General features: G+C 42.1%; 2 protein-coding genes across 2 annotated transcripts; one reads left to right on the plus strand and one right to left on the minus strand.

Moving 5' to 3' along the window:
- The first annotated feature begins 4,114 nt into the window (after window positions 1-4,114).
- Window positions 4,115-6,190, plus strand: LOC115727292 (uncharacterized protein DDB_G0284459). The gene has a single exon (XM_030657474.2). The coding sequence runs from the start codon at window positions 4,262-4,264 to the stop codon at window positions 5,903-5,905; it is 1,644 nt and encodes a 547-aa protein (XP_030513334.1). The 5' UTR covers window positions 4,115-4,261; the 3' UTR covers window positions 5,906-6,190.
- Window positions 6,191-9,311: 3,121 nt separating this feature from the next.
- On the minus strand, window positions 9,312-11,955 carry LOC115727296 (homeobox-leucine zipper protein HAT4-like). Its single transcript, XM_030657478.2, has 4 exons — window positions 11,653-11,955; window positions 10,919-11,247; window positions 10,039-10,118; window positions 9,312-9,931 (listed from the first exon to the last, which is right to left on the minus strand). Exons 1-4 carry the CDS (start codon window positions 11,846-11,848, stop codon window positions 9,607-9,609), a joined length of 930 nt encoding a protein of 309 aa, XP_030513338.2. The 5' UTR covers window positions 11,849-11,955; the 3' UTR covers window positions 9,312-9,606.
- Window positions 11,956-24,842: the final 12,887 nt, after the last annotated feature.

A 24,842-nucleotide genomic window follows, 5' to 3' on the forward strand; every position in this document is an offset into this window, starting at 1 on the left:
CTCTACGTCGGGCAAATTTGGTTAATTCTTTACTTTATGTATTGTATCTTTTGATGGAGAAGGGGTCGTGCCTTCTTATATTTCTACTTCTAAGATCCAACTGGTATCATTGATACTAATAGGAACTAAACTATTATCGCAAGGAAAAGTTGATTTAGAGGGAGAAGAAGAGGCAAAAACTAGAACAAAAATATCATATAATTCTTCAATCCTCAAAAAAAAAAAAAAGTTCCGTCATTGAGTGAGAAAGGTTTCGCTCCTTGATTAGCGGGCGGGGGTCGAGGGACGTGGTGGTTGCAAGGACAGCGCCCTTGAGCCGCCAAAGAGTTTTTATAATTTAAACATATATTTTATCAATAGTAATTTGGGTTTAGGCCATGAATAGCTACTATTATATATCATCTATTTCTATTGGGATTCATATTTGTACAAGTAGTACTTCGAACTTGGAACAAGCATGAAAAAATTAACGATACTTCTTTATCTTTTGAATTGCTTTGCCGGATAGATCGCTCAAGACCTTTGGTCTCTACCCAAACCCCGATGAAAAAAATGAGATCACTACTTATGGATTCGCTGAAAATGATTCCGATTTAGTTCATGGTCTATTAGAAGTAGAAGGCGCTCTGGTGGGATATAACAGAGAGATGCTACTAATTATAGTGGAATCATTTCTTGGAACCAAGATAAACACCTCGTGTCTAGATTTCTTTTTTTCTTTTTTATGTTTTACTTTTTGAAAATTATTTTCATAAAAATGATCTTTTGTATCGTTTATAAAAATGAATAAAAAAAAGATATTTCCATCGTCCGTCAAGATGTTTAGATATAAATTGTTGTAGGTAAAACATTTTTTTACTCATTGGCTATAAAATGTTTAGATATAAAATGTTGCCGATAAAACGTTTTTCATTAACTAATTATTTTAAACGATACGACCAGTCGTTTTTAGGAAAATATTTTCAATTCATCTATTTTTCACGGAAGAAACGAAGCGCTAATGCAATTTATTTGGTTCAAATAATCAACAAGTGATAGAATATCAATATTTGTCCTAATTAGAGGAAATATATGTCGGACCATAATTTATTGCGTCGATTTCAAACTTAATTCTTGAACTTTAGGAGAAAAATGCTGGTCAAAAAGCAAAAGACGAAAATCATTGACAAAAATTGGAATAATTTTTTTTTTCCTTCTTTTGCAAGTTTCTTCTGCACTTGATTTTCACAGAAAAGGTCTTTCTCAAAACCAGATATGATCCGACAAATCATCCAGTAAGGCTCCGATCGATCAACTTTACAGAGGACATTACAACTTTTTCTGCGTCTCATCACATGCACGTGCAATTCCTACGTGTGAAATCCACCAAGATTGAACAAATCCATCGTAAAGGATCTAGAAGCAATTCGGCGCAAAGTATCATTAGAGAGATCATCCATCAAGGAAACATCGATCGCATTCTACTTTAAAAAAGTATTATCTCGAAAATTCATAACGATGCACGTATCGGTTGAAGCCCCAATCGGGATTTGTAAGGGTGCGCATGAAATCACTTCTACTACTGGATTTCTCTGCCGGAAGTCAATCTCGCAGGGAAATCCGTTTGATAAAAACCTTGCCAAAGTAGAAATCCGTTTGGTAAAAAAATTGACTTACGGTAGGATTTTCAACTTCTGGTAGAATTTTTAACTTCTGGCAAGTTTTTTTGCCAACTTTGAGAAGTAATTTTTTTTTACTTCTCCACCTTAGAATCACTTCTTCGATCACATTGACCTCCACCGACCGCTCATCGCCGCCCGCCGCCGGCCGCCCGCCCACCGGTCGCCGGCCGCCGCCGGTCGGCCGTCGAAGATTTTGTTAATAATGTTCTAGAAGTAGAAATTTTCAACCATAATCAAACGAATTTTTCTGATCGGAAGTTAATTTGAAGTAAAAGTAGAAAAATCATCTTCTGCTTTGAAGTTCTGCTTTCTGACCTCCATGCGCACCCTAAGCTTTTCAACTTGAAACCCCATTCATGACCCGTATTTTAATTTTAAGCCGATCCATTTATGACCAGCTTTCGTGAATTTGGGTTAAAAGATGGGCTTGCAATCCCCTTTTTTTTTTTTTCCTCATTTTGACAGCTCTAGTCGGGAGTGCGTCTTTCTTCTGGAGACGAATACGATTTCCACCTCCGACGCATAAATCTGTCTCGATCGCACACGTGCTTGATACATTCTTCGAGCATAACTAACATCTTTCGGATGTATAATCGACAAGCGATTAAATTCAAACGGTGACTTAATTAGTGGGGGCTTTGGAGAAAGGGTGTTCAAACAGAATAATTAATGTTTAAATGTGGGGGGAATCCGATCCGTTGTGTCAACGAGTCTTTCCAACGCAAAACCTTTCGGCGTCAAAATTGCTTTGGGCAAGCAAAGGTGCAGATACCTTATCATCCAGCTTAAGCTGATGGCATTCCAGCACAGCAACAAACATGATCTAAGGACAACATTAGCCGCGCGGAAACCCGTTGATTGACTCGGCTTAGCGGTTTGAATAAGAGATCGTTGGCGCGTGTACGTGGATAAGGCGTACGCCACGTCGTTCGATTTCCCGCGCCGCTTGAAAAACGATCACATATCGTGAGGGTAAATTATTCGAGTTTTTGGCCCGTATTTTTACCCCGATTCGTGAATTGACGAAGAACTGTACTCGCGATGTGGTTATATAAAACGAGATTTGTCGTGAAAATATAACAAAATATTTAGTTTGTTCAAAATGTACAATTGCTTTAGATTTTATCATCGGATGAAGTAGGGACAATTTTCCGACCAAAAAAAAAAAAGTTAGGGACACTTGAATGAAAACGAGATCTGGTCGTGGTTTTTCATTTTTTATTTTAATGCCAAATTTGTCTTCCGAAATTTACGGAGTGCTTATGTGCAAATTTTCAGTAAAACAGTGAGTGGGGACAAGCAAACCAAACCAAACCAAAAGAAACTTTTTCTTTTCTTCCGTTCACTGGCCTCATTCAGTTCACTGGCCTCATTCAATGCCTAGATACGCACCTGCCGTTCCTTTATGCTTCAAGCATATACCTTACCATGAAAAACCGAGCACGCCGTCAAAATGGAACGCGAACAGTATGACTCGCGATCGGAGATTGCTCGTTCGAATCCCATCAACTGCGTGCAAATTGCTCTAGATTGGAGCCCGCCCGCACAGGCCGAAAGCCCTAATTTACGCGATTTGTGGGTCTTGCGAGATGTTTCCCGATCCTGCGTTCCCTTGTCCAGAGATTACCCCGGAAGCAGCCCAACTTATCTTTCTCTTTTCTATTCCCATTTAAAAAAAAAAAAGAATTTACGGAATCTTAGTATTTATCAATTGATAACTAAAATTAACTTGGGGAAAATGGCAAATTAATTAGCAACAATATCATGATTAGATAAATCACAGACTGCGTGGCCCTTAAGAGCATCTAGGATCATCTCCTAAAGTGGCAAACATTGCAATTTAATCACGCACAGAATATTAAATTCATCTTAGACGAAGGGTATGACCTCCAAGGAAAAGCTAGCGTACGAAGTCCAAAAGAAGAATCCTGACCACTTCCACGCAACCTATATCCTCTCACATTCCCCTTGTTTTTTTTCACTTTCTTTCTTCCAATATTGTTCATCACTTGCATCGTCCCCACAGAGATTCCCCAGGAATCATTTGATGTTGCTGTTGCTTCAGATTACATGTCTTTTTCTCAATTTAGACCGCGTAATCCGTGATTCGATTACTAACTTAGGCCGTATGCAACGGACATATTGACAGAACTATCAAGATTACGATAACAGTATCACTTCTTTCGAGTATTCGGGAGTTCTTAGGATAATATAAAGAGCAAAAAGAAGAGGAAGGGAGTGTCGGGCGAACACGATCGTGCGAAGTTGTCTAGTTTAGAACGAGGAGGCTTCTGCAAATCTCCGGTGATCGGATTCTCAAAAGTATAAAAATGTTTGAAGTTGCTGCCCCAAATGGCCAAAAAAAACAGAGTAGAGCTTCCGTTAGTGTGATAATTTGCTCTGCTCTCCTCTCAAAAACTTTTCCGCTTCGACTCCGCCACTCTCTCTCTCTCCCTCTCTTTCTTTGCTTTCCTCTTTCTCAACTTTTCCTTAACCCTTAAGTCTTCTTTGTCTCTCTCTCTCCCTCTCTCTCTCTCTCTCTTCACCTCCTTCCTCTTCATATCTTTCCAAGCGCCAGAGATCGAGGCAAGATCCCTAAAATGGCTGATGCAGACACTTGCACCAAGAAACAGGGCCTGATCTCGGAGCGAAACCCAGCGAGGACGAGTAAGTTCTTCACCCACTTCCTGTTCAAAGCCCTCATAGTTGCAGTCTTCCTTGTGGTCCTCCCTCTATTCCCTTCACACGCCCCTGAGTTCATAAACCAGACCGTGCCCAACAGAAGCTGGGAGCTTCTCCACATTGTGTTTGTGGGAATTGCGGTTTCTTATGGCCTCTTTAGCAGGAGATCGAACGAGGAGGCTGAGAAAGAGAGTGGCGGCCCCTCTAAATTCGATAGTGCACAGTCCTATGTGTCTAGGTTCCTTCATGTGTCCTCTGTTTTCGACGAGGAAGCCGATAGCCCGTCTGGGTCTGATGAGAACAGAGTCCAGACGTGGAGCAGTCAGTATTTTAGGAACGAGCCCATGGTGGTTGTGGCTCCAGAAAGCGCTTCTGCTGATGAGGAGATAGGTATGAGTTCCAGGATTGGCGAAAAGCCGTTGCTTTTGCCTGTTCGGAGCTTAAAGTCGCGGGTCGCAGACGATTCTAGCGATACTGCTGATGAGCATAGTGGCATGTCTAACTCTTTCAGTAGGTCTAGTTCCAATTTTGGCTCGAAGAGGGTTTCGAAGAGCTCGATCAAGAAGAGGAAAGGACCGCTTGTGGATTTGGATCTCGTCGGACCAGAGGAGAATTCTAAGGAGAATAACGTCGTCCTGCCGTCGCCGATTCCATGGCGATCGAGATCAGGACGAATGGAAGTGAAGGAGGATATAGACATTCCTTCGATGGAGGAATCCGAGACCAATCTACACGAGGCTCGGCCCTTTAGGCCTCAAACTTCACGGTCATCTCGACCCAATTCCGCTACCGCGTCCCCAAAGCTGTCGCCTTCGCCGTCCTTATCTTCACCGAGGAAATTATCTCCATCACCTTCTCTATCCTCGGAGTCGCAAACAAAAACTCCGGAGGACTTGGTGAGGAAAAGGAACTCTCATAAGTATTCTTCTCCTCCGGTCCCTCCACCACCCCCACCGCCACCTCCTATGAATTTCAGATCGTCGTCCATGAAACTGAATTCGAGTTTGAGCTCTCAGGTCAATGGAATTTCATACGAGAAGGACATGAGAAGGAGCTTCTCCTGTGAGTACAAGGACACGAATGCAAGCAACAGGGAAATTCCAATGAGGAAAGCCAACTCAGGTACCTGGAAAGGAAAAGACACTAGAGACTATTACCCGAACGAAGAGGCAGAAACAGAATTCGAAGATGATTTGGTGAACCCACCGAGGAGAAAGACTGTGGGATTCAATCAAATTCCGTTCGCGACTGACAAATGGACCCCCGAGAGCACGGTGCAGAAGCCGTATTCCCGGGAATCTCCAAAGGAAGGGAGGCCGGAATTCCTTGAGAAGATGATCGTGGAATCCAACGAAGATTCAGAGAGCGAGGAAGATGCCTTCGAAGGGGCTTTGTGCAACGATCAAGTCGAAGCCGATTCGAGCAGCATCAGCGACGGAGGACCAGACGTGGACAAGAAAGCCGACGAGTTCATAGCTAAATTTAGGGAGCAGATAAGGCTTCAGCGGATCCAGTCGATCAAGAGATCGAGTGCGGAGATCAGTAGGAACGCTTCTAGGTAGATATTAACTTGAGGACCCCTCCGCTTATCGAGGCGTACAACGCAAAGTATTTTCGATGTTGTTCTGCGATTTTTCTTTCCTTTTTTTCTCACCGACCTCGGTTTCATGTTTGAATTTGCTTATATGCTCTACTTTAAAGGCATGGCAGTGGTTTGAACTTAGAGTGCAGTGTAGAGAGGAGGATGGTCATGGAATGGAATCGTTTCCTTGTTTAACTCCTGGTTATGATCTGATCTTTTGGCCCTTTGCTTGTAAAAGCAGGGCAGGTTCATGGCTGCAGTTGAATTCCTCTGTGCAAAAGTAATGCATCTGGTGGAGACATTAGGAAACTTCAGTGAGCCAAAGCAAGTCTCTTGTACATTCGCTTATCTCTCTCATTCATTCCCATGCTGTGATGTGCATCGGGAATCTTCTCTTGGTGCTCAAATCGGATGAGCACCATCTTCTTGCTTTGCTTGCATCGAAATGTCGCGCCATCAACAAGTTTCCAAGCTGTAATTCGGCATATTTTCAGTCGGTCGCTGGCTTAGACTAGACTTCCGTGGCGGTTTAACGTTAGAAACATTCGGTATTGGCAAATTCCAATTATGTTTCATCAAGAGAGAGTTCGGAGATGGGATTCAATAGAACAGTGCTAGCATTTCTTTGTCCCCTGTCTAGATGCATAGCTGAATTGCAGAAATGAACCAAAAGAAGCTGAACCTTTGCAATACAAAGTATGCGCCGATCCTCACGGATACATTTTTGCTCGACCAATTCTCGCGGATACAGACGACATTTGCAATGGATCGTGCTCTGCAACTACATTTTCAAAAACCGTACTGGCTCGAATTAGATCGGTGTCTTGTATACGATCGAATCGAATAGGTCAAGATAGTCTAAAATCGCATCAAAACCAGGATTTGTCTGTTGCAATTGGTTTTGTTTAAAGATAGATGGCACAAGACCTTTAGCTCATAGTTCAAGGACAAGCAGACTTGCTCAATGGGTATGCATGCTAAGGACTGGGCCGAAAAGTGCAGACGGCCGGATCGGGTCGGATCGAAATTCGGGGCTCCACATTTGGGTGAAGCCCGCCAGTCGAGCTAGAAATAAAAAGTTCGGGCCTTCTCTTTCAGGTATTTCTTTTATTCGGAGAAAAAATCAAACGGGTAGAATTGAAATCAGATGATTGTGAAGACCATATGTTGCAACTTCAAACCGATGATGCATCGCGAGCTTGATCCCCCGGAAATCATTAATTCAATCACTAGAATATAGGGGTAATTCGCTCCCAATATGGTCTAATCACATCCACGAACAGGGAACCGAACTGAATGATCCTAGGAAAGATTGGTCCAGTTCGGTTCTTGAAAGGTCCAATAGAATCGGTGGATAATTAATATTGGTGAGCAACATAGACTTTAATCTTAATATATTAATTAAAACTAGGTTTACATTTAAGACATTAAAAAAATAATCAATGAAATATTAAATTTACTTTTAATAAATAAAAATAAAAATTGGCCCAATTCGGCCTATCCAATTTCCCCTAAAGCCGAGAACAGAATCAAAAATCACGCGTTTCAATTTTATGGAATCGAGAACCAGGACCGACGCCACCGGAACCGAATCAAACCTACCAATTGGGTTTTTCCTTCTCTCGGAGCATAAGTAAATTTTTCTTTTGTTCTAGACTCGAGGAATACGAAAAGGGGAAAATTACGAAGTAGGCCAAGGTAGGAAAACGACAGCCATCAATCCATGAATTTGCACTAAAAAAAAAAGTTTCAACTAATAACACTAATACATGCTTAATTCAATTAGTATTCAAAGGGTAAAATGTCGTCATCCATGTCAAATGGATGGGTTGGGTTAGATAATAAATGGTATAATCTAAATTGACCTATTAACCTATTTATGACTCATCTACTCATTAGGTAAAGTTCTTAATCCATACCAAACCCAACCCAATCCGTATTGCTAATACACTTTCTTATTTATCATAGTTTAAGAAACTTTATTTCTTATAATTTTATATTGCTAAAACACTTCTATGCAATATAAATTTAGTAGACAACTTTCATAATTTTTTATTTTTTTATTTTCCTTTTTATAATTTATAATTTATATTTTTTCTTTTTTCTTTCTGTACTATAACAAATTTAAAATATATTAAAAATAAAGAAAACACATCTCAACAAATTTCCATCGGGGACTTCCCCTTCCTCCACGCCGGACCACCGTGATCTGCCGCCGCAGCTTCCCCGGCTACTGCCTTGAACACTGTGTACAGTCTGAATAACGGTGAGCGCGAAGAGGAAGACGGCGGCGATGAGAGACCGTATGGCCCATGCGTTCCTGAAGTAGGTGTGGATGAGATTAGACCTCCACACGTTCCAGGGCTTCTTGCAGTACCTGCTGACCTTCTTGTGCACGGCGTCGAGGGTGCTGTCGGGCTCTTTGGAAAGGAGATGTCCTTAAGGCTGTCCGTTTCGTTCTTCTTGAACCGGATCCCGGCCTCGTCGAGCTCTGTGGCCGACCGGATAATCTCCTCGCTGCCATCGTGCCCCATCTTGACCAGCTCGAGGGAGAAGATAGGCCAAAAACGGCCGTCAGATCTGATCCTCAAAAGCCGCCGTCGGCATCGCCGTCAGTGTCTCCGAGCTCCTCCAAGAGCTCCTTCCAGAAGGCAGCATCCGCTTCTTCGTCGAAGCGTCAAACGAGAGGCTGACGCGTCTGGAGTTATAGGTAGGAGGAGCGAAGATGGCCACTGGCCCTCGAAATGAAGGTTCTGAGTTCTGACTATACGAAGGAGAAAGCGAAGAGATGAAGAGTCTTAACCTAACGGACTGAAAATGGGTTCTAAACTGAACCCATCTAGACCCATTTATTTCAAGCTTTAAATTTTAAAACCCATTAAGAAGGGCTCTTCAAATTTAGATTGACCCATACATGACCCATTTAATAGATAATTGGGTCTTATATGGGCTTTAGACCCATATTGATAGGTCTAAATGTCGCGTAGGGCGACCTGGCCAGGCCGAGTCAGGAAAGCTTTGATGACTCAAGATTCATCTTAGGAAAAGGAGAGTGAGAGGAAGAGGGGGCATCCCTCGGCTCGATCGTCTAATTCGCTCCAACAGACAGGCATGATTCTATAGTCAAAGCAACTTCGTCACTTTCGTGTACCCGTTGGACGACAGCCTTTTTTGGAGTTCCTTAGGGACGGCTTCACTCTGTGTAGATTGACTGAACGCAAAAAGCCTTTCGCCGGCAGGCGATCTTGTTTCCCACGGGATTTCACTATAGTCTTAGTAAGGAACTAAGCATCAAGAATAAATTGCGAAATGACAAAAAGAAAAAAAAAATCCAAGCACCCATCAAACAAATTAGATCATGCAGTCATCATGTTCAGTCTCCCAAATCTCAAATCAGACAACCAATGTTCATAGGTTAGTAAAATTAACCGGAAATTACAAATTTTTCGAGGTCTTCCTCCCAAATCCTAAACTTTAGGGCAAAAGATGGGGTCGCGGTACAAAACATTGTCGACCCTCCAAAATCTCATTTCCGACAAACCATATCCTTAGACACCAAACACTACTGACAATTTGTACAATTCCCCCAATTGCTTCGACCGCGACACGTCCTGCAAAATGACCAAAACGCCCACGGGTACGACAGCGACCCCGACCCCGACTGCGACCCCCCCGCCGGGCTCACGAGCAGGAGCGGAGGGCGTCGAAGGCGGCATGGGCGAGGGGGGCGGCCGCGGGGGCCCACGGGTTGATGAGGGGCACGGGGTGGCCGTGGGGCGGGACGGCAGCAAGGGGGCGGCCGGAGTGGGGCGGGGCGGCCACGCGCTCGCAGGAGGGGCACATGGTGAGGGTGGTGGGAGGGGAGAGGTGCATGTAGAACTGGGGGGAGAGCTTGAGCGCCCGCAGCTCCTGCACCTCCTTCTGCAGCCGCCGGTTCTCCTCCGTCAGGCTCTCGCAGCACCGCTTCAGGTACTCGCAATCCACCTCCGTCTGCTTCAACTTCGTCCTGCGCAACATATCGTTAATGTCAGTTTAATTTCGTTGACCGAACCGACATGATCTCCGAGGAGAAAGGGGGGTTGAAAATTTATCGGAAATGACACGTGTCCTCACCTCGCTCTTCTGTTCTGGAACCAGACCTCCACTTGTCTGGGCCGGAGCCCGAGCTGCTTCGCCAGCGCCAGCTTCTGCTTCTGCATGAAACACCCAAATACGACCATCAGTTGCGAAATGACGAAGACGCCCCTATATTGATGAAGAGCACGAAAGTAGCATTTTGGTTTTTATTTCTAATCTTTTAAGTTTCAGCATTTATGCGATTTGATCCTAACTTTTATTTTTTATTCAATCAAAGTCCTCCAACTTTCTCGATTTATGTGATGCGCTCCTCTAAATCCTATTTTATTCATTCAAATCCTCTTAACTTTCTTGATTTACGCATTAAGCATTTCGTTTACCCGTTACAATTGACACTATCAAATTACGATTTCTTTTCTTCATTTTTTCCGAGCGCTGAATTGGGGACACCCGAGCACCATGCGACGACATGGAGCAAGCAATTTACGGGAGGATTTAATTGAACAAATCAAAAAAAGTAAAAGAACTTAATTGTATAATATGAAAGTAAGTGATTCAGATTGCACGAATTAAAAGAGTTAAGAATCAAATTGCATAAACGCTCTAAACTTGATACTTTAACCCTAGTATTTTGTTGTCCAGCTCTTTCACGCTCTTTGTCTCCGACCAAACAAAAGTAAACGTGTCGTGCTTGTCATTTTTCTTAATCAGATAATAAGATTATCCCAGATCCCTCAACAAAGATCTCAGTTTAACACGGTTAATTTTACGTTTAGCCCCCTCGAATTATTAAAATATTTTCACGAATATGAATATTCGGAATTATTTACGTGTTTTCAATTTCTAGACACACTCAAATTCTCTCCGAGCAAGCCTTCCGGCAGATCTCGTATATACGAATCCGTACGATACTTACAGGATTGAGGGTGTTGTGTTCTTTGAAGCTCTCCTCGAGAACGGCGGACTGGTCCTTGGACAACCGGAGCTTCTTCCTCGACATGTCCCCGTCCTCCTCGTCGCTGCCACCGCCGCCGCGAGAGGACGCCCTCTCGTTGTCGAGGTCGTCGCCGTTGGTCTGGCTCTGGTGATCCCTCTCGCTCCGCTTCCCGCTCACCGTCGACGCCATGCTGTTCGGCGACGACACCCCGGCCTCGTCCTCGCCGTAGTCCGCCGCAGCCACCGCCGCCGACGGCTCTCTGTTCACGTCGATCTCCCGAAGGAACGATCGCGTCTCGGAGTTCCGATCTACGCGCGAGAGGGATTGGGGATCAATATTAGAGAAGAAAGCGAAGATTTTTTCTCCTTCGGGTTAGTGGGATTGGTTTGTAGAAAAAGACCAAAGCTTGAAACTTTAAGCCATGAAAACTAGACTCGAGTTCTCTTTTACTTCCGTATTTGTTTACCCCCCTTCCAATCTTGGTCACGACTGAGGTTAATTAAATCTTACAGTTTCTTCTGTTTGGACTCGAAAAACTCATGGGGAGTATAAACAACGACGCATTTTTGTTCGGCCGGCGTTTTGACTGCACTGAATAAGTTTCTGAAGGAAGTGGGTGGAAAAACAGAGCATGTGCATGTGGTTCGGGAGTATCAAAAAAACCCAAAAGAAAAGCTCGGATCTTGGCACGTCAGATTCATGTGTGGCAGTACCTGAAGAAGAAGCGAAGGCGTCGTTGCAAGTTCGCTTTTGAAGATTGAGCCCAGACTGAGCAGACGAAGCAGAGGACGGGACCAAACAGGGCATGAGGTTCAGCTGCAGAGATTGTGGATGCTGATGATGGCGGTGAAGATGGCTCTGAGGGAAGCTCAGGCTCAAGCTCAAGCCCAGATCATCTTTCTCGCCCATGACGATGGCTCTCTGGTCTTTCCGCGTAAAGGAGCACGGAGCTTTGGATGTCCTTCGTCTAGAGAGAGAGAGAGAGAGAGAGAGAGAGAGGAAGCCAGACGGGTACAGAGAGGTGTGGATGGTGTGGATGAGAGTTTTGGGGGGATTAAATAGAGAGAGAGAGAGAGAAGAGAGAGAAAGGAGAAGAAGCTCAAATCAAATGATGAGAAGTGGATGTCAGGGAAAGGCCAGTTAATGTCGATCATGATATGGGCATGTCGCACACTTGCTTTTGCCTCCCCTCCCCAAGGATAATAATGCCCTGCTCTTTCTTACATTACCACCCCCACTTCGTCGTTTCCTTTCCTTCCTTAGCCACCTCCATATTTTTTTTATTTTTTTTTTGTGCTTGTTATGTACTGAAGTGGAAAAGAAATTTAAAAAAATAAATAAATTTATGTACTTGGTCATCCACTATTTTGAAAAAAAGAAAAGGTAGTTTTACAATCAATTCATCTTCTAAAAAAAAAAAAAAAGAAATGCTTGAATCGCTTGTATTTCTTTCGGCCTAATTCCCTAGAAAACATTCAACTTCAAAGAAAATGTTCGATTTTTTGCGAGTATCGTGTCACTAGCTGTGGTGCGAGCATTTTTTTGTCTTAGTGATCCACTTACAATTTAACACTCATGATCAGTATACACGAAAAAGTAGAACTCTTATTTTTCTTTGTTTTTCCTCCTCCATCCAATCACCGTCTGCCGAGCCACTTGAGAATCCGACTCGGCCATCTCCACAGCGCAAGCTGCCGCACTACCCCGCCATGGTCGCTGTGCCAGCACGAGTTTTCTCGCTCTGGTCGGATCCGACCGAGATCGTGAGCTCGACAGAAAAAATAGAGGGATTTTTCTTAGCTTTCCAGAGTCCACTACGACGACCACGACCCTTGAAGGAGCCAACCACAAAGACATAGCTGAAATTGAAAACTTCAAGATTTGGCGAAGACCCTTGACGAAGCCGACCGTAAAATCGATAATGTATGACCACAGATAAATTTGAACTTCCAGATCTAGAGCCATGCCTTCATATCTAGCAACGCAGCTCATTAATGGCCGCGAGTCTTGATGGCGAGGTTGAGATTCCATGGATGAGCCGCCGTGATGGGCAGCACTGCAAACCCAAAACACAACAAGAAAAACAATTGAGTGAAGGTCATGCTCGGGAAGACAAAGCTGGCCACGAAGACTGCGGAGGCAGTGGTCGACCTAGACATAGCGTTGACAATTCTGCCGGCGGTGACGGTTGAGGGAAGCCTTGGGCAAGGTGTTGGCTAGATGGAGAGGAAGAGAGAGAGATAAATGGACAAGCGTTTTAGTTTTTTAATTTGTTAGACGAGTGTCAAATTAGAAGTGGATCCATTCAAAAAAGGCTCACTACATCAACTCATGACATGGCGCTCACAAAAAACTAATTTTTGTCTTCTCATTTTGAGATTTAATCCCAATTCTGCTCCAAACTTTTTTGTGTATAGAAAAAAAAAAATCTCCAACTGTCACTCGGACTTTAAATTTGCCCAATTACCACTAATTTATTCGGAATTCATAACATCCGAGCCGGTTAGAGCCTATTATCAGAACCCGAGACTTTACTCAACACATCCACCTCCGTATGGAACGACGACAATCTCCTCATATTGATAATCTAAAAGAAACTTGTAAAGATTTTTTAACGCACGAGCAGATTTAAGCATAGAGTGAAAGTTAGAGATTTACTTTTCGGACAAAAAAAATTCAAAGCATATTTGAGATTTGACCTGAAGGTGAGATTTTTTTTCAGGGAATTAGCAAGTTTTTTCCCATCATCGTGTTTAAATTATTTAGTGTTTGCAATTATTTTGGTAAAATAGATATTCTTCTTTTTTTGTTCTTCTTTGTTTGTTCATTGTTAGATTGCATAATAGTATGTATGTTTTGACAATTATAGTCGCGCTCTATAGGGTCCGAAAAAGTCGATAAGACACGTGATGTTTTCCCAAAACGAAATAGACTTAAGACAATCTTGTAACCAGAAATGAAGAGGATCATATAGTCCTGTTAAGAGTTAGAGAAGAGGATTGTCTCCATTACTATATTTTTTATATAGCTTCCCGACTTCCGCCATACCAAGTATCGTCACGACCCGCTAATGTGATCCGATTACGTCTTATATATCATCACTTGCAGTGCATTCGGGTAGTAAAGAAGACTCGAAAAGGCGAGGGAATTGCCATTACATGCATACGAAGAAAAAATGTTTTATATAATAAATAGAAGAAAAGACGACAATCATAGATCGGTCAGATACCCGGTTTGAATATAACTTTTATCGATGTCTATGCCCTGTCTTCTTTGGATTTGGTTGGATTATGCAGGTGATGCGTCTTCAGTTGAATTAAAGATGTGTATCGTCATCCACCTGATCAATAATTCATGGTTGCAATTGTGCACCGCCACCTATCTCTCTCTATCTCTCTCTAACCAAGAAATCTATGTATTTCTCGTGACTAAGTATTGCATAATCTAATCAAAACTTCTTCTTTTTTGTGAAAGTATCGTGATGGGCACCCTTCGTTTCGTCAACGTCAATATTATCAGGCAGATTTAGCTTTGAAAACGAACGTCGGACGCCCAATCAAATTGAGTATGAAAATCTAATCGGGACGCAAAAATTCAATCACACGATCAATTTGGCTAGGGACCTTTTCCGATTGAGAGGCTTTTCTTGTTTGCTACTCTAGCCAAACGAAAGAGAAATCGTGGACTAAGGAGGAGACATTTAAATTCCTCACGAGCGTCCTCATTTGCATCGACATGCTTGAACATTGGAATTGTGGAGCACGTTGTGAATAGAAACCGCAAAAACTCTTATTCTAAGACTCTCTCTCTTGTTAGTAAATCAAGAAGACACCTATCTTTACACTCCTATGTTTTACAAAAAATAACTTTCAGGAAAAAAAAAACATGAATTTTCCAGCGTTTGGTTAAAAAAAAATAAACTAGTAAAAAAAAAATTCCGCCAATGAAAAAACATTTTGAAAAGTAGGAAAAATGATATTCTCTTTTAGAATAGAGGAAATCGTTCTCCATCATCTTTCCTCCACGCACTCATTCATATTCTTTTTCCTTTTAATCATTTAAAAAGATATGAATTTTTTTATTAATTTTTGTTTTTCAATTTTTTAATTTTTTTTTCTTTTGTTTTTTTTTCCTTATCATTCTTCCTCCGCCGGTTGCCGGTTACCAGCCACGGGCAAAGGAAGAGCCTCGCTGGCGCCTTGCTTGAGACTAACGAGGCTCGAGCCTCGCCTGTGGCCGACGACAGGCAGAGGAAGAATGAAAAGATAAGGAAAAAAAAATTAATAATTCAAATTTTGTCATAATTTTCTCCGTGGGGACAGTCATTTTTTAAATTAGCTCATTTTTTATACCAAACGGTGAAAATTCATTTTTTGAGTTGTAGCCAAACACCAAAAAATATTGTCATTTTCTGAAAAATGACTTTCTAGAAAATATGTTTCGTAAATATCTCAATTTCCACGGCACAAACGGAGCCTTGATAAGTTGACTTCGCATTGCCAATGTCTTGAAGGGGCAGGCCTGTGAAAAATGAAACTCATAGATGGTATTGTAAAGCTAAAAAATCGTTTTTCAAATCACGCTAAGTATTAACAAAGACGTGTCGTATGATTTTACTTTCTTTCTTTTTAAGGGAAACATGAATTTATAATAATGATGAGATTACTTTCCAATACAATGAACCAAATTTTATTTTTATTTTTATTTTCTCCGATACAGATGAAATGTCATAGAAATTTTTTGTACCGTGATTTTTAGATTCGAAAGAAAAGATATTCCATCTAGAAGAATAAATGAATTTGATTTCTACTAAATTGTAGTAAAGTTCACGCAAAATTTGAACGCCCTTAAATGCTATAAAAGATGTGACATTCGATGCTAGCTGATCAAGTCATAAAGGGCGAAATTACTCGATTGCGCAACAAAGTCGTCCCCTAATAATTACGAGAATAACCAATAAATCCGACAAACGTCTCTTTTCGCAAGACTCTTCCATAATCAAAAACCGGAGGGAAAAGCTTATCGACAGCCGTCAAAATCAAAGGGAGCGAACGGCCATGATTGGGACGATGCAACTTCTTTCTTTTTATCGAAATCTGACGGTTGATTTATGTGCGGTGAGGGGGGCCCCACAAAATTTATTGGGTTTCCCTTTTGAAAATTCTCTTTCTCATGCGACTAATATTAAGGAGTCTTGGAGACTAAGTTGTCGCTGTCTGCAGACGCCCTTGAAATTTCACTCCTACCAGTCCAAAGACAAACGACTTTATTCGTGGGTTGCCGTCTATTAGCGCGTGATACCACGCCCAAGGTAAAAGTAGGTCGTGTTTTAAGTGCTTGTATTGATCTATTTTTGTGCATTATGATTATAACGACTCTTACCCGATTCAATCGGGCACCAATTCTAAGCAGTTCTTCTCATGGAGTTGTTGTCTCTAAAAAGTGGGCGATTTCATGGGCCAGCTCGCCGAGACGGTGAAGCAACTTAGGTGCTCGGGTCGAGTGGAGGGCTAGGGCTTCGCGTGGCACACGAGCAATATGGAGATGTGGGTGAATGCCACACCGACAGATGAGCAAAAACAAGTTTTAGAATCAATAATCGATTGTTTCCTATTCAGTTCTCAATTCTATCCGATAATCGGCCCATCTTACGCTTTTGAGAGCAAAATTAAATATTTATAATCCAACAAAACGGTCACATCATTTTATTTATATTGATCAAGTAGACACGTAGTTATTTGTTCATGTTAAAGTTTCGTGTTTTGATTGTCGACGTCTTAAAAAGTTTTTTTTTTTTTTCAAGAAATAGGATTTAGAATTGGCCTCAAGGGACCTAAGCCAAATCTCTATGGACCGAAGCATGGGTACCAAGATCTCAAGCCCGGCCTCAATGGACTCGAGACCGATGTTTGTGGACTCGAAAACAGGCACCAGAGTCTCAAGCTTAGCCTCGAGAAACTTGGGCACAAATTATTTTGATCAAGCTCGGTCTCGATGGACTCGAGCCGGGCGCTAGTTACTTAGGCAAGGGAGAGAGGTACTTGGACAAGGCCAAGGGAGACCCGGGCACGGGCACCGAGGTCCGGGGATTACCCTTGAGGGACTCGGCATGGGAATCGGTTCCCCGAGCACGCACGCGAGCATTTGGAGAGCATTGCTCTTTGATTAAATTGGTTGAAGTTGGGTTTTTTGCAAAGCCATTAAAACACACCCTTAACTGTCTTTTGCTTTATTAAACCCATTTTAGCTAGTTTTATAAATTTTAGGCAAACTATATTTCATCTAACTTAAATAGTATGAGTTGAAATATGAATTCACGTCCCATTTTGCCACCTCTAAATAAAGGCAATGTTGCAACGGGTCAAAATTGGTCAACCCATGGGTCGCGACACTAACATGCCTTAAAAGTGCGCATAGGGTTGACAACAATTATAATGTTTGCATCCTATCCCAACCACCTCAATTTCGGTTCAGCCAATAACGATCTACGATTTTATTATAGAGTGTCCCAAGGTATATGTTAACCATACCTAACTAAGAAAGACATTGATTTTCAATGGACTGATTGTGTAGTACATTGGAGAACAGTGTATTGAAACTATTAAGATTCTCTTATTTAGATGTTTAACAAGTGCCTCGGGACACTATAACTCATATGTAGGTATCAAAAACTCTGTAATGAATCGAGTGGATACATAATATCATACACCAAGGAGTATGAAAATTAGTGCAATTTCACATCGTATTTCTAATGTGTTTTATTTTTTATTTTTTATTTTTTGGTCAAACTAATGTGTCCTGTTAACAAATGCCTTGAAGGCACAAATTAAAACTACTTAAATCAGGGTTTATTTGGGGCAAAGACATAACCGACGTGGTTTAGAACTATTATTGCTAATTGGCCATGCCAACGAGTCATGTAAGTTAGGAAAATCGATGAAATATTGTCACATCCAATTTTGGACCTAACACTTAAGTAATTATTTTTTTTAATAAGTGGTATTTAAGTGATCCGATGAAAATTTTTTACATTAAAGTCAATGTTGGACCGGCACTTTTGGTTCTTTCAATGTCAAATATTTTATTCACGGGAAATGCTTGTTAAAAATATTTTACTTGATGATTTTCAAGAAAATAATAATACGAGAATAGCGAATACGTTTAGGAATTAGAAAATACCCTTTATTGGTAGCTCGATAAATGCCGAAAAAGCACTCTTTTAAGAAACCATTCATTTCGACCAAAAAAAAAGAAACCCTTCATTAACAACCCCTAAAAAAGAGCGTGCGCGACACGCGCTTCGGGGGTGTTGGTTGTAAAAAAAAGGAGGGACAGGGATAATCATGTGCATGATGGCGCAATAAAATAAGGTGGAGTGCGAGGCGAGCGACCGACAAGATGTCGGGTGATGATTGAGTGTCCCCACAGGTGGCGTGCTAGTTGTCCCACGTGCTCCCACTCAGAAACCCCGCCCCGGTTTTTGATTGCCGTCTCTATCGTGGACCCTCCCGCAGCCGATCCCTACATCCCGGCCGTACGGGGGGCCTCCCCCCATGTGACCGGCACGTGAACTCGGTCCCCGTTGGGGGCCCTTAGGTTGGGTACTTGGTGATGTCCCCTTCGTCAAATTCCCTGTGCTTCAATTGGGTATGGAGATCTCGATAAGGTCCTTTCCGTTCGTCGCCAGCAAGCTTGTTAGTAAATATTGTGCGAAGCATTAAGCAACAATAGAGGAGCTAAAACTCAAATAACTCACCTCAGACACGGATCGCTACTATACGAGCCTATCCGACGGTAGTCATCCGAAAATAATGTAAAGTCTACCTTCCTCACCATTACATCCCAAATTGAGAAATAATATTTTTCTTCCCCTCCACAAATCTTTACGCTTTCAAATTCGGATGAGTAGTTTAAGGACTTGCTTAGATCCAATCTCGATGAGGTCTCTTCATATATAAATTGCTTACCATGCTATATTAAACCATGTTTTGTATTTCTTCTCGTGCCCATTCATTGAAAACCAACCTTTAGCCGAGGACACAACACAGAACGTCGAATCGTATATAACATCCGAAATGTATGGATATCAACAACTGACCTTCTTTTTCGAAATAAAAGAGAGAATGGAAGAGAAGGCGAGAGCGATAGCGACAGTGGACCACACAAAATAAGTAAAAACCCTTAAAAGGCATGAGAGAATAAGTAACACTCTTGACAACTTTTTGTTTTTGCGAAAAGGAGACGAAAGGGGAATTTCGACCCTACGAAATTTCGTCTCCACATATTCGTCATCAAGTGCTCCCTAAACGTATCGGCGATAACGACATGAATGATCCGTAAATTTTGAATCAATGTGTAATGTGGTCCTTAAAATTTTAATTTGTTCAATGTGACCCATAAACTTTACTTTGAGGTGTCACGTGGTCCATAAGCTTTCAACTTGTTCAATGTGCTCCGTGAAGTTTTGTACATGTTCAATTTGATCCACGAACTATATGAAAATGTCTCATATTGTCCTGAATAATAGTTTTGGACATTTTCATTTATTTCATGGACTAAATTAAATATAAACTAAAAGTCAATAAAACCATATTTTACAAATTAGAAGTGCATTGACTACATTACATATTGGATCAGAATTCGAGGACAATTTGTGTCATTTTCTTAACTTATTAAAAAGCTGAATCGGTATGACTTTTGGGACGCCGTGTAGCTGTCAAAATATGTTGTCGTAATGTGATTGGTCAATTACACGAAGTTACGAGCGCATCGGAAAATACGGAAATTATGCACCTATGGGAAAATTATCAACCTTCTATTTGGCCAAAAACACAAAACAGTAGAGAATAGAGAGATCGGGTCGTTATCCGATGTGATCATCCATCGGTCCCAACGCGACGAGGCCGGGCACCCGGAACGCATCCTGCAACGTGAACATCACGTGAACCAGGACCCGCGGGGCTCGCGAGGGGGAAAATGACCGTGCTGCCCCCGCATAGCACATGGAAACTCCATGCTTCTAGCCACGTGTCAATCTGCTAGAGGGCAGGTAGTTCCCCCGGCGGGCCCCCGTCTCGACCCCACCAGGAACAACTTGGGGATGATGAGACTCATCAATGTGCGCTGGTCGCGTCCCCATCAGAGAATCTCTCTCTCCCCCCCGCGGGAGGGGGAGATACGACAACTTGGGACGTAACGGCAAGCCGTTCATTACCATCGTACGGCCACCAGAAGCTTTGATCTACTTCAGCCAGGCAAGGTGGGCCGTATGATGTGATGTGCCGGTACCCACCGTCACATTATAGAGAATCCTCACGGATCCAGTAACCCCGTTACGTCAACGATTCCGTCGCACTGCCCGCAAAAAAAACATTAAAATGTCCAGGAACAGAAACTTTCATTTCGTATCATGGATTAGAGAAGAAATTGCGTAAGAGATCACGGTTGATCGAGACCGTCGCAATCTGCAGAAGTTGCCGAGTTCACGCTATCATGAAATTTATCAGGTTTTACGATTCTCATCGAATGGATGCAAATAAATGTAGTTACACGACATTGAAACTTTGTTGTCGTGATTCGCTGACTAATATTGCATGCACCGGCTGCATTTTTTTTCTTCAAAACGTGTTTTTCTAAATCTCGAGTTTTATGACGCCGAAATGCCTAAGTTGCAATTGCAACGGGGGTTTATTAACAAGCCATCGTCGATCAATTAATTAAGTAAAAATGCGTGATTTTCAAACTTATGACCATTATTTTTAGAAATTAAGAAAATTACGGATTATATGTATTTAGCAGTGGACATGTAAATATAACTACGACATACTGTGAGTTTATACGGAAATCGAGATCGGGTACGAATCTCCACGCTGGTTCCTCGTATTTCGTGGAAATTAATGCGGCAAGGCTGTAGGGTACTCTCAATTTAATGTTTTAATTATGAATCAACGGATTTAATTAACCAAAAAAAAAATCATGTCTTGCTAATTACCTCGTCAGTTGGCACCCTCCTTTATCTCCACTCATGTGAATCCTACGTGGCGCACCGTTCCCGATACATCGTCCAACTGGACGACAGCTCGAGACACGTGTGATCCCATTACCCAGCACGTGCGTCCCCCAGCCGGGGCAAAAGTGAAACGCACGGGGGCTCCTCCTCCGCCCCCCATGCTCGGATCCGGTCAACGGTCAAAGTTCCGCTTCGCCCCCCGACGCGCGAAATCCCATCCGTGCCCTTCCGAGCACCCTCGCTCCGCGGCTTTGCCGGTCGCGCGAGATGGCGAGGGCGAATCCCAGCCGTCCGATGAGTGGAAAAAAAAGGGAAAGGGGCCGATGCACACGTGCACGTGGGAGCGGTTACCTAGAACGTTGTTGTTGGGGGAAGACAGCTTTGAGATTAGATTCGGAGATTTTGTTGATCTTGGAGACAACATGTGACCGCGTGAGCTGGTAACCATGTGATTAACCGTCTAAACGCGAATCCCATTTTGGTATTTCAGTTAATCAAATGTGGTTAGCTCCCGGTTGGACCGCACGTGCGGCGCACGAAATTTAAGTAAAAAAATGCGCATTTTTTTTTTAGCACGCTAATTTGAGCTGGTCGGACGGATTTTTTTTGTCCCTTGAATTTATTTTTTTAATATTTAAATGTCTCCGACGAATGCTCTGTCCACGTGTATCGGATAATTTTCTAGTCGATGGGGATATCATAGGTAACCCTCGAAATTATGCCGAGCGTTGATGCTGCATTTTTGAATTTAAGTTTGTCAAATTGAATTCGAGTTTTTAATTCAATTCGAGCGAAACAAATAAATCAAGTGCTCGAGTAATTGGCAAACTCATTGAGATCTAAACTCGAATTGGCCATTGTTCTCACGCTTTGTGTACGATTTCGTTACATGTTGAGAATCAAGTCGATTTGAGTGCCGAGGTTGAAATTAGGAATCAAGAAGGTTATTATTATTATTATTATTATTAAGAAATTTGACTAAACGAGCCCCAAGTAGGTCATCTTTATGCGGAAGCATGTTTGGTTGGTGGAGATTTCTGGGGACGACAGGAACTAGGAAATTGAATATGATAGCTCCATTATTTAAAATGATTAACCCCCACCAAACAAATTATTAGGTTGCACTAATCTAATCATTTCCATCGATTTCTTCAATTAAATTATAGGCCCACCGTGTCTCGATTTTCCAATTCCCCAAATCGCTTTTTTTTTTTTTTAATAACATTTTTGGTTCATACTCCATAGCGACATAAAATTACAAGGGTCCCACTCCCTCGATATCGTGAGATTTTTGTAGTTCGAGCCCACATTTTTTCATTGGTAATTTGGATCTAGACCTATAAATAACTATCGTTACATATATTTTTTTTTTCACTTGTAATTGAGTGATGTAACAAAAAGCGCGCGGTTGTAATTATAGTGGAATCATCTGCTGGACATAACTCTTATTTTTTAAAAATGACATACAATAAGAATCTCGTATCTCGATTTTTCTTTTCGACTTTATTTAAATGTGATTGTATGTCGAATTCTAATACTTTACCCGACCTAACACGGTGATTTTGCACGGCGGGTGACTTTACAACTGGTAAAATAAAATGCCGACTTTCGCCGGGTTTTTCGCAAAGGTGTTCCCCCTAATCATTTACGAGAGCCGTTCGAATGACGAGCCCTGAGGTCAAGAACGTGGTCTACTTTTGCATTTACTTTATGTTTTATTTTAATTTAATTTTTTGTTGTAGCGAGGGGGTGGGATTTACGAGCTGGTCCGGGCCTTTTGGTCTAAAAGAAGGGACATAGTTTAAGGAGGGGTTCGACAAAATCATGTCAAGTCGCACGAGGTTGTCCGGTCGAAAAATGATAATAAAATCATTACGTACAGAATGCAGTTGTCGAGTGCGTGGAGCATGCATTCGTGGCTTATGATGATAATGATGATTATGGATGATTAATCGCGAGAATTTTTATAAATCAATGGGAGTTCGTACGGATCCTAATGTTCGAGCTAGGCTTTTTTTTTTTTTTTTGTATAGATCTTTTGGGCCTTTTTGATTGTTCGGTCTCGGGCCGGTCTTTTCTTTCGTCCGGATGGAATGCAGGGCCCTGAACGATGGCGAAGATATGGATTTTGAGGCAAAGAGGGCTCGACCGCCTAATGGATGTCGAACCTCGGCCATAGCCAGGAGTCACGGGCTGTTGTGGTTGGGGTGCGAAAGTTGCACTCTCTTCGCAAGCCCGTCAGTTCGATTTTCTACTAACTCGAGGCGATCTCCGAACGCCTCGGCAATTGCTTTCTTGTTCGGAATAGGACGTTGATAATTCCTTTTTTAAAGTTCTATCGCTCTAATCAGTTGATAATTGGAAAAACGTTACTCTTGACATTAAGGCCCAAAAAGGCCCGGCCCAGACTGAATTTGTTATGGTGGGCTGATGTAGGTTTTTTTTTTATCTGAGCTAGGCCCAACATATTTAAGCACGTATTCATCCGAAATGATAAGCTCGAGCAAGGCCACGGCCTGGCTTATGAATAATCCGAGAATACCAATCCGGGGGTGCGTTTGTTTGGGGGACAACTCCGTGACGAACGAAAGTGCTTTTCGGCAAATCACTTTCTAGGAAAATAGTTACTTTTCCTTTATTAGATGATATGTGACCGAAAAATATTTTTTAGTGTTTGAATTTTATTTGGAAAATAATTTCATTGTCATGAATATATTGGAATTCATGTGGAATCGAACTAGCGGAGAAGAGCGCTAACGATAACACAACTCCGAGTGTGATATGATGAATGCAAAAAGGCGAGCGACATGAGTTAAAAGAACTATCGACAAAGTCAAAGTGAAATTATGGCTTTGACTCGTGATCTCATCGGAGTTCACTCACATTGACGGATGCGACCAAGAGCGCTCTCCGTACATGGACTCTCTCATTCTAAGAGTCAATTGATGTTCACAAACAAGAGCGCCATAGGGAGACCCGATCGGCCAAGCTTAGGAGAGAGAATTTCGAGAGATCGGGACTTTTTGGGGAAAATTTGTAGAGGGAAGGAGAACGAGAGGGAAAAAAGAAAGGAGGGAGATGAAGCCATCTGAGCTGAATCGATGCCAAAAAGAGAGAGATATCAGCTTGAGGAAGCCACGAAGATCTTGGGTTCTCGACGATTCTCAACGTCGATAGCTTCGGCGATTTGAGTTCACTTCGACTCCAAGTGAAGCCGTGACATCTGAATGAACGAGACAACGACGAGAAAAACTATAATACACGAGAGAAAGGCATAGATGGGCCTGACATTGTTTTCCACCGGGCCCAAAATCTTGCAAATATTTGTCTTCCTATCGTAAAAAATTATTTTGGGCCAGAGAATAATCTCGATGGCCCAATGGATGATTCGAGAATGCCCAAATTGGTTAAGAAAATGACCGAAGCCCACATAGCCCATGCAGAAGTTGCCATGAAGTCCCATACTTTGGATGATCTTTTCCTAGCCCCACAAAGCTGGTGCAGTTATTTCTCAAAGTAGCTCAATTTCATTTCTTTTATACGTAAAGTAAAAGAGAAGCGAGTGCTTTTGATTCCTCCTTAATCTGGTCCGTTTGGATATTTTAAATGAATATACGTCGATGCGTATTATTATGCGAAGCAAGCGGGTAGAAGATCGAAAAGAATGCGTTGGATGGATGCTCGGGCATTAAGAAGGAAGGACACATAGAATTTAGTAATATAGATTGTTATATTGTATAACTTGTTGTAATTAATTGCTCACTTCATTTAAAATTCAAACCATTATTCATTTTTTATATATAATTACGAAAACATATCAAAATTGGTTTCCGACGCGGAGCACAGCGTTCGGTGGAGCGCCCGTTTCCCAGCACGAGGTAGGGGGCAGTGGCG

The sequence above is a fragment of the Rhodamnia argentea genome, chromosome 3 (assembly GCF_020921035.1).
Source record: "Rhodamnia argentea isolate NSW1041297 chromosome 3, ASM2092103v1, whole genome shotgun sequence".
NCBI classification, from domain to species: domain Eukaryota; kingdom Viridiplantae; phylum Streptophyta; class Magnoliopsida; order Myrtales; family Myrtaceae; genus Rhodamnia; species Rhodamnia argentea.

Excerpts from the sequence above, each read along its gene's own strand:
- LOC115727292 (XM_030657474.2), top strand. The coding sequence starts at position 4,262 with ATGGCTGATGCAGACACTTGCACCAAGAAACAGGGCCTGATCTCGGAG.
- LOC115727296 (XM_030657478.2), bottom strand. The coding sequence starts at position 11,848 with ATGGGCGAGAAAGATGATCTGGGCTTGAGCTTGAGCCTGAGCTTCCCT. Across the intron at positions 10,119-10,918 it reads AACACAACACCCTCAATCCT|AAGCAGAAGCTGGCGCTGGC; the intron begins GTAAGTATCGTA and ends TGTTTCATGCAG. Across the intron at positions 9,932-10,038 it reads TTCCAGAACAGAAGAGCGAG|GACGAAGTTGAAGCAGACGG; the intron begins GTGAGGACACGT and ends TATGTTGCGCAG.